Below are 15,133 nucleotides of genomic sequence, written 5' to 3' on the forward strand. Positions count from 1 at the left end.
ATAGAAAAATCTCCCACGCACACCGGCTGCCGGTCGTAACCGTAAGGATACCGCTGAGAATTAAGACGCTAATTAAAAAACATTTAAAGTTGTCGGCCATCTGTCCTTGGACTGAATTAACGGCACAAAACCAAAGCACAACACGGGGAAAGATTTCTGACAAATCTTTCTCAGTGTCGTGGTTGGGTTTGAGTCGAGTCGTCCAGTTCCCGAAACCGTCTCGTAAGCGGTGAGTCTGACAGGCGCGCAATAACAGCTAACTTTAGATAAAATGTGCTCACCAAAACCAGAAGTTGTCTTACGATTTCTTTCTGCACATATAACGAGACTTAATATTGGCATTAGACGTAAGACTATTCAAAAGTAAGAAAGAATAAAATATGTATTTTGTTATACTATATTTGAGAAAAGTTTCAATTTGGTAGCACTTAGCCAAGTCACGTCAGCGTTGAACACTGAACGCAGGTTTTACTAAAATGGATCACGCAGTAATTACAGGGGAAATGTGGGAGACGGTAGCGTCGAAGCTGTAGTAGCTGACGACACTACAATCCGAGTCCTTTTAGAGAAGCTGTTAACATGCAAAAAGGCGAAGTAGCAATAGATGCTAACTATAGCATTGAGCATATTTTCAATCCTGAACACTCTTTTCTTTAAAGCGCCCTCCTTATACTGGTAGCTCCACTTACCGTGTTAGGTATAAAACATTCAGCCAGCGGTCGGTGTGTCCACCTATCCAGATGTGTTGGAGCGCGTTGTGACCCGATCACGGTCCAGTGGGGACTCCACCTTCGGCTCCTGCCCTTTCCTATTACTAATCACTCTGCATTTGCATAAGACTCCTTGCTCCTATGAGTGGGCTGAGAGTTAAACCCCGCATGCTAACTCACTGCACGACAGGTGGGGTTCGGTAAAATCATGCTCCGGAAATAGCTGGAAAACAACGACTTTTGTGTTTTTTGCATACGGCAGGAAAGGCCGTTACGGTTGCTCTGAGGGTGAAGAGGATTTATTCAGAACGTGTAGCGGGAATGCATGCGTTATTACACCTCTGGCCACTCGTAACAGCTTTGTCTGGATGTTCTGTTTTAGACCACGTGCGCAGAGCGACGACTCCGTTTTAAAACCTTTGTCCCGCCCTCGATATTTTGTCCTCTCAGGTTCCGGGGCGGACGATGCTGTGGGAGAGGTTTCCATCCACGTGGAGATTTTTACTCATCCCAACACTGGGGAACACAAGGTCACAGTGAAAGGTAACTTTGTATTTTTTCAGAATCCAACCGTTCAACCGTTATCAATGTTTGACATACCAAAGAAGTTTGTAAATGTTAACCATTAAAAAGGTAATTGCTATGTATTTTAATTCAAATGAGGTTTTTTTCTTTTGAGAAACTGTTTTTGAAGAATTTTTCAGAATCTTATTAGTATAGTATTTTATTGACGTTCCACAAAAAGTGTATTTTTGAAGAATTGTTACCATAACAAAGGCCACTGATTTGTTCACTCACATGATTGTGTTTTCACACGTGTTCTGTCCACGATTCTCTCTCCTTTTCTTTGTTGCCTTCTCTCGCTCAGTGGTCGCTGCCAATGACCTGCGGTGGCAGACGCAGGGTATATTCCGTCCTTTTGTGGAGGTCTACATCATCGGCCCTCACCTGAGCGACAAAAAGAGGAAATACGCCACCAAGTCGAAGAACAACAGCTGGGCTCCGAAATACAACGAAACCTTCACTTTGTAAGTGGTGGACGGAGATTTGCGCCGTCGCTTTGAGACGAACGCGTACGGGCACGCACTGACCTCTCTTCTCTGCCGCAGCACTTTGAGCAACGAGGTCGGTCCCGAGTGCTACGAGCTGCAGGTCTGCGTGAAGGACTACTGCTTCGCCAGGGAGGACCGCACGGTGGGCATGGCCGTGCTGCAGCTCAAGGACGTGGCGGCAAAAGGCAGCGCCGCCTGCTGGCTTCCTCTGGGTAAACGCATTCACATGGACGAAACCGGCCTCACCGTGCTGCGTATCCTCTCCCAGCGCAACAACGACGACGTGGCCAAGGAGTTTGTCAAGCTCAAGTCAGACCAACGCTCGGCCGAGGAAGGCCGCAGCTAGGGGGCGACGGAGATTTAGAGATTAAGTCTGAGCTCTTGCTAACCACTGCCATTCTCATCACGTATTATAAGCACAGACAGAAAGGTACGGGTGGTCACAAAGCATCACTTTAATTGGATTAAAAAGCAGAATATTGTCCCGTAAAATAGTACGTATGTATCATCGGGCTTCAGTACCGCAAGTATCGTAGGACGAGGCCTAAGCGCAACATGTCCAAATCGCTCGCTAACGTTAACAACGTAACCTAGCGGGTATTAGGGCGGGGATGTAATAACGGGCTGTACCGTTATTACATATTACAGGGGAAAAAAAACAGTTTTAAAATGTAAACCCTAACCCTAACAACACAGGGATAGAATAGAGATGTGCTGTAGGCCAATAGCAGGGATTGTTAGGTGGACATGCGGTTTTGTCCTTGTCCATCTTTGCGTCCTTTAACATGAACCAGATCGTACTGCCTGACACCCTCAATGCCTTTGTGTGTCCCGTGGACCTCGGTAGGGTTCGTCTGATCAAAATACAGCGTGCGTGCGCGCAGAGCCGGTACGCACGACTTCCTTTGTAATATGTTCTAATGTTGACCTCGTGTAATCACCTGTGTTGCCCGTTAGCTGCAAATTGTCTGCGCTACTGCACACGGTGTCTTGTCTTTGCAGCCTTTAGCTGTGTGTGAATGGTAGAAGAGGGGGAGAAAAACTCACCTGTTGTTTGGCTGACGACGAACACTGAGGTAAAGACACCCGCCGTGGTCACAGGTGGAGCTGTGCGAGGGCATCGCGGCAGTTGCACCGATTGGGGTTTTTTTTTTAATGACTCCCCCTCCTGACTAGGGGACACTACTGCCAAAAGCACTTGACCACAGCTCAATAATTAACACCGACCCTGTCGTCAGAACAAGGTGTAGGAACGGAACACTATGCATTGAACCTACAGAATTAGGTAGAGTGATTTTGGAAGCAGTCGTGTAATGTTTACATTGTGGATTTGATCAGCAGCCATGTTTGTCTGAGATATTGTAAATGCTGTCGTGTCTGTCGTACTGGGCCTTAAATTCCCAGGTGTAGTGTGTTGGATCAGAGAGCCCAATTTGTTTGTACTTTTGAAAAATAAACGGAGACGAGTTGTCGTTGTAAAAAGTTTAGATTTATGAAAGACGGACCACGTAAAGTGACGGCCGCTGCTCTTTTGTACAAAGTTCTGGATCCGGTGGGCAGTTTGTTAGAACGTGCTACTAAACGCTGTCCAATGAAGTCATGTGACTGGTGTGTGTGTGTGTGTGTGTGTGTGTGTGTTGTAGGTCTTTTTCTTAGCCAAGAAAATCGCACAATCTTATACATACAAATTCAACTGCCTATATATTTAAAAAAGAAGAAATGCCACGAAAAATGTATTTGTTTATTGCCGTTGACAATGATTATTAAGTCGTTCATTCTGCGTGTTGGGAATTATTGGACAGAAGAGACGGGAACGATGGCAGAAATAGAAGAGAAGGGGCGGAGGGGTGAAGCACAAGAAAAAGCACAGACACGAAGCAGACACAACCGCACGACCCGTTTTGTCCAGTCCCGTCCCGTCCAGCTGAGCAGGCCACAGAAACGGACACTTGCGCAGCGATGCCATTTTTATTGAGAGGAACAATAAAAGAAGAAATACCGTGCCAGCACGCATTATTCAATGTTAACTGCCAACTGTTGTCTCTCTTTTGTTTGAAAGATTTGTTTTGTAATTTTCAAATGATTCCGAACATATACGAACGCATTACCGATGATGTGTAGCGGTACAAAGTGCTAGCATGACAAGATTTTTATACAGGAAATGTTTCAATTGTTTTTGTTTTTTGTAATCGTGGTTGTTCTTATCGAGCGTTAGATTGGGACCACAGTCCAGTTGTGTTTCTGCTTCCAATAAAACATACATACTGAAAAATCGACAGGTGTACAACGTATTTTTGTAATCACATGTGAATCTAAATGTGTAGTTCAACAAAAAAAAAATGTGGCAAATGACAAAAGCGGTGTCGTAGAGAGTGTGCGTTTGCCTGGTCAGATCGTTAATTGTTTTTTAAACTGAAATAGTGTTCCCTTACTTTTAAAATAATATGAAAAGAAATAAAAGGCCAAGTGATCCACAAATAAAAGTGGCCTCTCAAAGTGTGAGCGAATCGACAGAGTAAAGACTCCACAGTTACAGCATTTGAAATCTGTTTTTTTCCCTTTCCTAGGTTCTGCGTACGAAGGAGAGCTTCAGAGAGTCCGGGATGACGAGGTTCTCGGCGTGTAAGGGCACGGGAGGATTGTAAGGTAAGACCATCGGAGCGGGCTGTCCATCGGAACGGCCTTTGAGGAGCCCCTGTGGGAAAAAAAGTACCAGCGGGGATTAGAGTATTTCAAACGGATGAATAAAACCGACGTACCTGGACCAGACGGATGAAATTCAGCGAGACCTTTTCGTCGTGGTTGCTGTGGGGAGTGTAGAGGGTCAGAATCTTGACTATCTGTGCAGAAAAGAAGATGGCACACAACCTTACTGCTGACTAACCCACGTTTCACAGTCATTCTCTTGTCGAACAGGTGTCTCAAAACTCCACCTGCTGGCTGGAGAGCGCGGTGCAAGTCCGAACCAGGGCCTGAGCGCCGGCCTCATTTTTTTTCTCCGCCTGGAGAAGCTGAGCGGCCTCGATGAGAGGCTCCAGTGTGGTCACAGCGACCCCTTCCTGCAAATTGTAGCTACGCAGCCAATCTTCCAGCAGGCTTATGTTGTAGCTAAGCAACAGGAAAATAAGTGGAACACGTGGCATACAGTTTATATATCTATCTATATCTATCTATATCTATCTATATCTATCTATATCTATCTATATCTATCTATATCTATCTATATCTATCTATATCTATCTATATCTATCTATATCTATCTATATCTATCTATATCTATCTATATCTATCTATATCTATCTATATCTATCTATATCTATCTATATCTATCTATATCTATCTATATCTATCTATATCTATCTATATCTATCTATATATATATAGTGTGTCCGCGTACCGTATTTGCATTCCACGGTGCCAGGAGCAAACGTCTTTGCGCAGAAGCAGACTGTTGAGAGCGGTGGCAGAGATGAGATACGCGAGCTGGCGAAAAGCCTGTTTATTCAACGTGGCCGGCAGAGCCTGGTTGGACATGGCGACGCGAAGAGCTCCGAGCTCTTTCAACACTGACTCCACGGTGGCGGCGGAACCCGCTTGTCTCCCGGGGTCCGAGCCCGCTCGCTTTCTGGAGGCTCCCGTTTTAACCGGTGAGACAGACTGACCTGAAATGGTCTCAGACTCCAACAGGGCAGGGACTGAGGGACACAGAGAGACACGGAGGGTAGAATGCGAGATGATGAGTGAACGGTCAGCCTAGAGCAGGTACTGCACAGTGACGCCGTGTCTTTTCAAGTACTTATAATGTTCTGCATTTTTTTCTCAGCGATGGACAGAAGCTGCTGGTAGGCCTGGATGCAAAGGTCACTCAGGATGCGGATGCTGTTGCTGTGGTCAGTGGTCAGAGGAACCACACCGTCCGGGTCAGAGGCCTGAGGAGCGATAATGAATTCATGCAGCTTCACGTACCATCAATCCATCGCGTCGTCGCTCGTTACAGGAAATTAATGATAATCAATGATTGTCTTGCCTGTTTCACGGAGCGCTGGATCAACTGGTCACGCAGCACACAGGCGTTTTTCAGCCACAGAGCCGTCACGTCTAAGTTGTTGGTGGATTTCTGCAGCAACGGAGAAAGAAAATGACATTTTTTCACTACACAGACTCGGTGAGATAAAAACAACGGCGTAAAATTCCCCAGAATATACCGCAAGAATTCGAGTACCATATTTTCCAGGCAACAGGTTGAACTTTTGTTTGCATCTTTTGGCTGGGTTTGCGACGTATACATTAAAATATGTCATTTCACGTTTGTTATTTTCACAGGGATAGCCGCTAGAGGGCACTCTTATACTCCGGAGCAAGCGATATTCCGGAAAATACGGTACATGTTTTTGAACAATTTGAAAGGACAACAGTCGCACGGATTCCGGCTGTATTGTTGGAATGCACCGTACGGTGCGAGGGCCACGGTTACCTTCAGAGCCGTTTTCATCGCAGACATGGCAGAGCAACTGAGCCTGACTTCGGTCCTCGATGCCGTCGGCGTAGCGGACACACAGGAAAATCACACCGGCGGGCAAACCGGGAGGCAGAGCCAGGGCGCAGTCAATGCGGATTTCTGGAGCACAGACGGAGACGACAGCGACGGCAGTTGGTTAAAAACGTGCAAACGCGAGCGGGCGGACGAGGTGTAGTTATTCCTTCAGAAATGAATCGGAGACATTTGGTCTCACCTGTGATCAGGTTTTTGATGAGTTTACTGTCGTCCTTATTTCTACATTCCAACAGACCGGGAACCGAGGGCGGCTTCGGACGGGACAAGGACCAGGACGAGGGCGAGGTCAAGGACGAAGTGTCCGGACTGGAAGCTGACACAAGACAACGTAAACACAGATGGAGAGAATAAGTATTTCCTTTCCTCTTTTCTGCTTTGCTATTTGTTGAGAAATAAGAGGCAGAAATGTGAGGTTGAAAGATCTTCATGTTTACATAACAGCAGTACAGTAGGTGGTGCTTGTGCCCTCCTGACATTGGGATTAAAAGTAGGGATGTCTGACATAAACATTTCATTCATTTCCGATTCCGACATTAAACAATTGCAACGGAGCGTGGTGGCGGTGGCCCATCGCTAAGGTGATGGGTTAAAGCCGTGCCCCTCCACCCGCCACAGAGAAAAACCGATAACGATTCTTACAAATGTTACGTAATTTTGCTAGTATCGCCGATATTATCCCTAGTTTAAACCTTACCTTGAGGGAGGACACGTCTGAGTGTCACGGTGCTCCTGAGCTCCTTCAGCTCCGTCCTCAGTCGGACACAGTCCCGAGTTCCAGCAGCTCCTTTGACATAGAAAGATGCTTTATATGTCAGAAGTACCATCAGGCCTAGTGAATTTTGCTAGGAAAACAGAGAACTCAGTTACGTGGCACCACAGAGCTTAAATTTAAAGTGTTTAAAGTGTTAAAGAGTTTTCTTTAGATTATGAAGTAGTTATCGTGCGATTGACATTTTACACGTGGTTCAGCGTGAGCTCGGCCGTTTCAAAGACATCGGCAATCGGAGCGCACCTGACCGCGCGGGACCGAAGAGGCGGAGGCGGCCCACGTCAGCCGACGCCTCAGGGCCTCCGTGTCGTCGTCCCACTGGCTGCGCTGGTTACGCAACTGACTCTCCAGAAACCTGGAGAAAAGCACGAAAGGGTTCGTCCTAACAGCGTTTATGGAGCGGTGATGTGAAAGGAGAGGTGCAACACTGACTTGTTGGCCACTCGTACGGCGTCGTAGGCGTGGGCCAGGTCTTCTTCTCTCATCTTCACCGCTGGCTCTTTGGCCACATCCATTTTCTCCATCAACCGGTTCTGTCGTCGGAGTGGGTTACAGGGTTACACACAGAGCCGTAACAGGTTAACAGGCAAGTTAATATGATGATATTGTTGAAATGTAAAGAATTAAAATAGAAATAGAAATAAGTAATAATTAATATAATATGAATACATTAATGTAACAGGAACAGCTCAAGCATTAGTCAATATTCACTTTTACAGTGTTCTGAGTAGTTTGTAACATTATGTAATGTTTTGTTAGTTATAAATGCAATGTTTTTGTAATATGTATACGTGTATTTTAAGTCTTTACGTATTGAACAGTTGTATTAGGTTTCTCGCGATGTTGGGTAAAAACAAAGCATTTCAATCTATTTTTCCATAGCTTTAATGACGGTTTTATCCCAACAGCTCGATCTGTGTCGGACGTGCACGCGGAGGCGGTGACCTATAACATCCCCCTACCATCGGAATTTCTAAACCCCACGAGATGCTCCTCTCCGGCCGAGGAGAGGTCACGGAGACCCTGCGGACCCGCTCCGGGGTAGCGACGGCGGATCGGAACGGCGGCGGTGAGAGCGAGGTCGGCGAGGGAGAGGGAGGCTCCGAGCTCGGGCTCCGGGCAGAGTCGGTTCTCCCGCGGCCTTTGGAGTTCTGCGGAGATGCGGAGAAACTTACTCTCGGTCGCAGAGAAAGGGTTTTGGAGCGGAGGAGTTGTGGCCGACCTCTGTGAGCAGACTCACAGAGGTCAACCTCAGAGGTTGTCGTATCTCTGCTCCAGTCTGGTGAAGTCCCTCAGGAGTCCCTGGTACTTTCGCCTCTCTTCGTCTAACTCTGCCCTCAGAGCGGCAGACGCCCGAGACACGGCCCGATTTACGTTCTCTGCACACGGAGGAGATGGGGGAAGAAGTAATCAAGCAGAGCCCCGGCCGCATTGACCGCAAAGCGAGAACTTACCTTCTCGTGCGTTTTCTAGCGCAACCGATCGAGCAGAAAGTTCTTGGTTTTCTTCTTGCAAACGTTCTTTTTCCATCTTCTGAGACTGCAACTCCTTAGAATGGAAAATATCCTCAATGAAACAAAATTGTGTAATAGTTTAAAAACAAAAACAGAAAAAAGCTGCCTCCCGGGCAGCCTTTTCCTCCGCTCTCCTCCGTTTCTCCTCTTCTTTCTCACCGATATCCAAGCGGGGCTGAGGTGTCTTCTCTCTCTGGGTTTCCAGTTTGTGTATCTTTACCCTCAGAGACTACAGTTCAGCACTGACGGCCTTTCTCTCTGCGTGCAAAGTCTCTGTCAGAGCAGCGTTTTTCCCGGTCTGCACACAAACACAGGTTAAGGTTAACCCTCAACCTTTACGGACCCTGTCGCGCCATCACGTCTCTCCCTCCGTCCCTCCCTCCCTTCCTCCCTCTCTCACCTCCTGGTCAACTCGTAACTGCAGCTGCATCAGCTTGACTTCCATTCCCTTGTTGAGCTCTCTGTAGCGGTCCGCCGATCGGGCCTCCGTCTTCAGTTTCAGCAGCTCTCTCTTGGCGGCCTTGCGACGCACGCAGCACTGCGCGAAGACCACGGCAGCACAAAGTCTTCCGTACGCCCGCCTCGCCGACCACCCGCGCACCCTCGCCTGGAGCAGCACCGCAGCTCTCTCGGTCACGAGCTGACGGTAAAAGGAAGGGTTTTAGTAGACGTTACGGATCAAAGGCGTGCGGGGGAAAATAAGAGAAGGAAGGTCCGGGGCACCCGTCTGTATCCGCGGCGTGTCAGCGCGCCCCTGGTGAAGGCCTGGATGGTGACGGGGGCCCGGCGTATTACGAGGAACAATCGTCTGACGGACAGCATGCGGTACGTTTTCTGGATGACGACGGCAGCCTCGGTGTAACGCAGCGTCAGAGCAAGTGTGCAAGCAAATGCGCAACTGGAAAACGTATCGAATGAACTTTGTGAAGAGTACTGACCAAATGTTATGGCTACCTACCGTCTGGCCAGAGTCCCTCTGGTGTATTTCTGTACGGTGACGACCGCCCCGAGGACTGGTACTGGACAGCCATCCTCTGACCCTGCTCTGGACGGTCACGGCGGCGCCGCGGAGCTTCTCAGCCTTTCCAGGATGGCCACCTGACCGGCTTGGAAAAACACTTTGGTTTTCCCGAAGCGGTACTGCTCCCGGTCTGGGATGAGGTCGGGTAGATTGTGTCGGCAAGACGTCCGGGCCCCTTTCGCGGCAGAAGGCCCGCGTAGAACAACGCGGTATCTGACGAAGAACTCCTCGTACGTCCACCTGGGAAGGGGAAAATAACTACTTTTGTGTTCTGTTACAGCCAATTCTACAGAAAGTGCGAGACAGTTTTACAGGGCAGCAGATGGGGTCAGGCAGTGTACGTAACACCGAGTGGCGTATTAATAAAAAGGAGTTGTTAGTAATCAATTTAAAGTTGGTAAAGACCCAACCTCCTCTGGTTTTATACCAAAAAGTAATTGAATGAAGTGACAATGCAGTTGATTTCCTTAATGATGTAGTCATAGTTTATTTTCACATAGTGAGGCTTTAATGCAGTTTAATGAAGATGTAGCGAAGCGGTTACGGGGCCTGCCTTACACATCTTCTTTTCACACAGAATGTGAATCTCGGGTTTGAGGCCCGGAGGACACACGTACGTAACGGCGCCTCTGTCGGCAGCCTGCGGGGGTTGCGTGACTTACACTGTGAATTTGCCCGTTGTGGGTCAAAGAAGGGAGTCGTGTGTTATATGTATGCCACATTATATGTTTTTGTATACAGCTCAATACCTGGACGGGTAACCCGCAGCGCTGATACGCTGGAGACTATTCGCTGATACGAATAGTCTCCAGCACGCCGCAGGCTCTCAGCTGTTGGACTATTCTCTTGGGGTCAAATCTGAGGGAGGAAAGGAGGGAGGGGGAGAAGATGATTCCCACTGAGTAAGTTAGAGTGACACGTGGCTGCCGGTGAAACGATGAGTCACAAGAAGGCCTCCTTGAGGTCGTTGGGTTTAATACAGCGGACGTAGTGCGGAGCGGTGCCGTCGAGGGTGTCCATCAGCAACTGTAGGGACTGACGGAACTGAAGAGCACAAGCACAAAGAACAGTCTGTAAACCGTCGAGCGAGTAAAACGCGTAGACCGTAGCGGCTCACCTGGAAACCCACGGTCAGTCTGTGTTTCCCGGTGGCTCGTTTTCCCGAGCGAACACTGCCGTCGGCCACGGCGGCGACATCGTTCTCCCGTGGCTGAAACAGCTCGGCCGCTAGGTCCGACTGAGACACACGCACACGGAGGTTGTCGATTACGGCGGCTCTCCAGACACGAGGGCGGTCGCAATGCACTTCACGTACTGTACCTGACTGGCTTTCAGAATGTTGATGAGCTCTTCGAAGACCGTGTCGCGGTTTTTGTCTAAGAAGCCTTCGCATTCGTACCGGACCTGAACAGATAGAATAAACGTGTCCTTCTAAACGGGCGATTCCCAACCGCTGCGCCGTACATGTTTTGAAATGAATGTTGCACCTTTTGTCGACGCGTGGCAGGCAGAACAATTAAGTACGATCTTAAATGAGATCTTTTTGAGTGTATTTCTTCAATTCCTGCGAGTACATCAGCGGCGCGTTCAACGGAACAGGCCGAGAGGTTAGAGAATTGCGAGTGTATTCAAAGTAGATATGTCATTACGTATAGTTCTTGTCACTTTTAATGCAGAACATACGTGACACGGCGCAGAAGCAGTTGGGAAACACTGCCACAGGTAACAGTCACAAATCTGCATTTGGGGAGGAAACAGGAACTCACCGTATCGGCAAAGTGAAGAACGACGAAAGCGGTGTTTGACATGCGAGGTTTCCGAAAGTAGGGGCACGCTCGGTCGCGGAGGTGTCGGTCGTACAATTTCTGCACCCAGCTCTCGTCCGAGCCATTGGGCATCTGGTCGTATGCAGATATTGGCAGCACAGTGTGTGAAATTGTGTTAAAGAGGAGTCGGTGATGACATGCTGTTGTTTTGTAATAAAAATGAGACAAACGGACCCTGCATTCTTCATCCAACAGATCCAACAGTCCCAGTCGGCCTTCTATGAGGTCGATACACGGCAGGTTGTCGCTAAAGCGAATCCTGCTCCAGGGCAGTTCCTCTCGGATGTACTCCTCCTGCTTCAGGTGGAACACGTGCTGAAGAGAAACAGAAAGGGGTGAGCTTTAAAACGAAAATGTGGGTTTGTACATGTCATTGTCATTGTAGATGCGGTCGCCTTTGTAATGTTATTGTAAAGCCGTTGGGCTTTGTAATGTCGTCGTGAGTTTGCTCGCCTTTGCGGTAAACTTGGGGGTGGGGGGGCTAGTGGACCGACCCGACTCCGCGGTTGCCAGATGTTGTTAGCCACAGGATGGGTTAAGGTTTGTCGTAGCATAAAAGTGAAGGAGATTTGCAGTTGGACAGTTTGTCCCCTCTTGTCATGTGTTGGCAGATGTTGGAGCGGAAGTCGTGAAGCGTGACACGTGTGCACGGGTTTGTCCTTGTGCGGTACGTGAAGGTGTGATCCATTCTTTTTCTCTCTGTCTCTTTCTCTGTCTCTGTTTCTTTTTTCTCTGTTTCTCTCTCTGTCTCTGTTTCTTTTTCTCTCTGTCTTAGTTTTTCTTTCTGTGTCTCTGTTTCTTGTTCTCTCTGTCTCTCTCTCTGTCTCAGTTTCTCTCTCTCTGTTTCTTTTTCTCTCTGTCTTAGTTTTTCTTTCTGTGTCTCTGTTTCTTGTTCTCTCTGTCTCTCTCTCTGTCTCAGTTTCTCTCTCTCTGTTTCTTTTTCTCTCTGTCTTAGTTTTTCTTTCTGTGTCTCTGTTTCTTGTTCTCTCTGTCTCTCTCTCTGTCTCAGTTTCTCTCTCTCTGTTTCTTTTTCTCTCTGTCTTAGTTTTTCTTTCTGTGTCTCTGTTTCTTGTTCTCTCTGTCTCTCTCTCTGTCTCAGTTTCTCTCTCTCTGTTTCTTTTTCTCTCTGTCTTAGTTTTTCTTTCTGTGTCTCTGTTTCTTGTTCTCTCTGTCTCTCTCTCTGTCTCAGTTTCTCTCTCTCTGTTTCTTTTTCTCTCTGTCTTAGTTTTTCTTTCTGTGTCTCTGTTTCTTGTTCTCTCTGTCTCTCTCTCTGTCTCAGTTTCTCTCTCTCTGTTTCTTTTTCTCTCTGTCTTAGTTTTTCTTTCTGTGTCTCTGTTTCTTGTTCTCTCTGTCTCTCTCTCTGTCTCAGTTTCTCTCTCTCTGTTTCTTTTTCTCTCTGTCTTAGTTTTTCTTTCTGTGTCTCTGTTTCTTGTTCTCTCTGTCTCTCTCTCTGTCTCAGTTTCTCTCTCTCTGTTTCTTTTTCTCTCTGTCTTAGTTTTTCTTTCTGTGTCTCTGTTTCTTGTTCTCTCTGTCTCTCTCTCTGTCTCAGTTTCTCTCTCTCTGTTTCTTTTTCTCTCTGTCTTAGTTTTTCTTTCTGTGTCTCTGTTTCTTGTTCTCTCTGTCTCTCTCTCTGTCTCAGTTTCTCTCTCTCTGTTTCTTTTTCTCTCTGTCTTAGTTTTTCTTTCTGTGTCTCTGTTTCTTGTTCTCTCTGTCTCTCTCTCTGTCTCAGTTTCTCTCTCTCTGTTTCTTTTTCTCTCTGTCTTAGTTTTTCTTTCTGTGTCTCTGTTTCTTGTTCTCTCTGTCTCTCTCTCTGTCTCAGTTTCTCTCTCTCTGTTTCTTTTTCTCTCTGTCTTAGTTTTTCTTTCTGTGTCTCTGTTTCTTGTTCTCTCTGTCTCTCTCTCTGTCGTCGAAACGTCGAAACTGACCCGTAACACCATAGATGTTACTAGAGTTAATAATATTAAAATTAAAAAATAGATAAAACAAATTTATTTAAGAGATGTGTTGTCATAGTGCTTAGTAATAGTCAGGTAACACAACAACCTTTTATTTATTAATATGATTCTGTTGTGGTTCATTGTACCATTTTTTTTATTGAAATCGAGGGGTATACTGACAAAAAAAAGGACCAGAGGACCACACCAAAAATATTAAAACCAATATTTTCATGGATATGGAAGCCTACAAGGGAACCAAGAGATGAGAAACAAATTGGATGATAGGTAATTGTTTTTAGTGTATTTTTAGTGTTAACATAAGAGATGGTAAGAGAAAGCGAACACAAGAGGAAGGTTAAATGAGATCTTTTTTGAGTGTATTTCTTCAATTCCTGCGAGGACATGAGCGGCGCGGTCAACCGAACAGGCCGAGAGGTTAGAGAATTGCGAGTGTATTCAAAGTAGATATGTCATTACGTATAGTTCTTGTCGCACTCTTGTGTTTGGAGAAAGTCGGACGAAAAGAAAAGTCCACTGCGGAGCGGGTGCCTTAAAGCGGGGTCGGTCGTTTGGGCGTTGGACGGGGTCTCGTCCTTTGTTTTAAAAATAAGGGTCATTTGTGCCGTAGTGTTTAGACGACGTGAAAACGACGATTCTTCGCAGTATGAGCTATTCAAAGTGCATTCGGACACAATGTCACGCACGTAGGAATTTGAAACGCTTTGACTGTCAAACCTATGCGTTGAGTAAAGGTCAGATAAAGTATTAAGCAGTACAAGGAACTAACGGTCCGTTGGCGACGCAAACTGGGCGACGTACGCGCGCGTAGTTAAGTGGGGTCGAAAAAAGTTAGGTAGGAAAAAGCTACAGAACCGCGCCGGCGTGTGGCGTCTGTCGCTAGGCAACCGTCTTTGAATATGTCCGGTAAAAGCGGTAGTCCCCAGCGTGTTGGAAAGCGAAAAGGATTGCAACGGTGCACACGTCAGCGGGAAGACGAGAAGAAAAGTTAGAGGAGACGATTACAAGGGCAGGGTGAGCCGATCAAATCATTTGTTTACTCGCGCGGCCACCGGAAGAGACAGCGATGACGGGATGTGTGGCAGCAAAGAAGAAGGAAAGTAGAAGAGGGGAAAAGTTCCATGCGCAGGTCGCGGGGGCAGCAGTCGCCACCCAAATCACATTGAATTCCTGCGTGTGGTGAGCACGCTGGAAGGTACCAATCGCCGTAACCAGGGTTCGAACTCGCCCAGGAGGTGAAATCTGGGGTTCCACACCAATGACATAGACATTGCCTCTGGGCCAAAGCGCCGCAGGGGAAAAGGTGTTTGAAAAATAATAAAGGAAACCGTTGAGAGAAGACGTGATGTTGTGCATGTTGTTGCTGTTGGATGTTGAATAAGCAGATCAAATGACAGGTGTTTGTTGTTGTGCGAAGAGAGTGCCCGTAGGTGTGCACATACGTTACATGTCGTTACATAAACGCATCTATTTTTATGTATGTAATTATTTAAAAAGATAAGGGAAAGTCCGTGTTCAATTTGGGACAAAGAAACGGTAGAGGGGGAAAATAAGGAAAAACAAAACGGTCGCGGCGCGTGACGTCTGACCCCGGAAATGGTCGCGGCGCGTGACGTCGGACCCCGGAAATGGTCGCCGGTCGGCATAAAAGCCGCCGGTGTAGGACATTCTGTCAGTTGGTCTGTGGGCCAGGTCGGAGAGGTAAGTTCGGTGGTCCTTCACGCAGTTGGC

General features: G+C 47.2%; 1 protein-coding gene across 14 annotated transcripts in view; it reads left to right on the forward strand.

Annotated features, from left to right (window-relative positions):
* The window catches only part of unc13a (unc-13 homolog A (C. elegans)), a 41,815-nt gene extending 29,559 nt beyond the window's left edge, over nucleotides 1–12,256 (forward strand). For 8 of the 14 annotated variants that reach the window (XM_025054227.1, XM_025054228.1, XM_025054232.1 and 5 more), the window contains 3 exons: nucleotides 1,161–1,253; nucleotides 1,579–1,738; nucleotides 1,820–4,038. In XM_025054227.1, coding sequence (XP_024909995.1) covers nucleotides 1,161–1,253; nucleotides 1,579–1,738; nucleotides 1,820–2,108 — 542 coding nt within the window. In that variant the 3' untranslated portion in view covers nucleotides 2,109–4,038. Of the gene's footprint in view, nucleotides 1–1,160; nucleotides 1,254–1,578; nucleotides 1,739–1,819; nucleotides 4,039–4,329; nucleotides 4,535–5,585; nucleotides 6,451–6,550; nucleotides 6,669–7,994 lie in introns of those variants that run through there. The other 6 variants (XR_003049259.1, XR_003049260.1, XR_003049257.1 and 3 more) reach the window with 6 other exon arrangements.
* Nucleotides 12,257–15,133: the final 2,877 nt, after the last annotated feature.

This window comes from Cynoglossus semilaevis, chromosome 2, assembly GCF_000523025.1.
Source record: "Cynoglossus semilaevis isolate Cse_v1.0 chromosome 2, Cse_v1.0, whole genome shotgun sequence".
NCBI lineage: Eukaryota > Metazoa > Chordata > Actinopteri > Pleuronectiformes > Cynoglossidae > Cynoglossus > Cynoglossus semilaevis.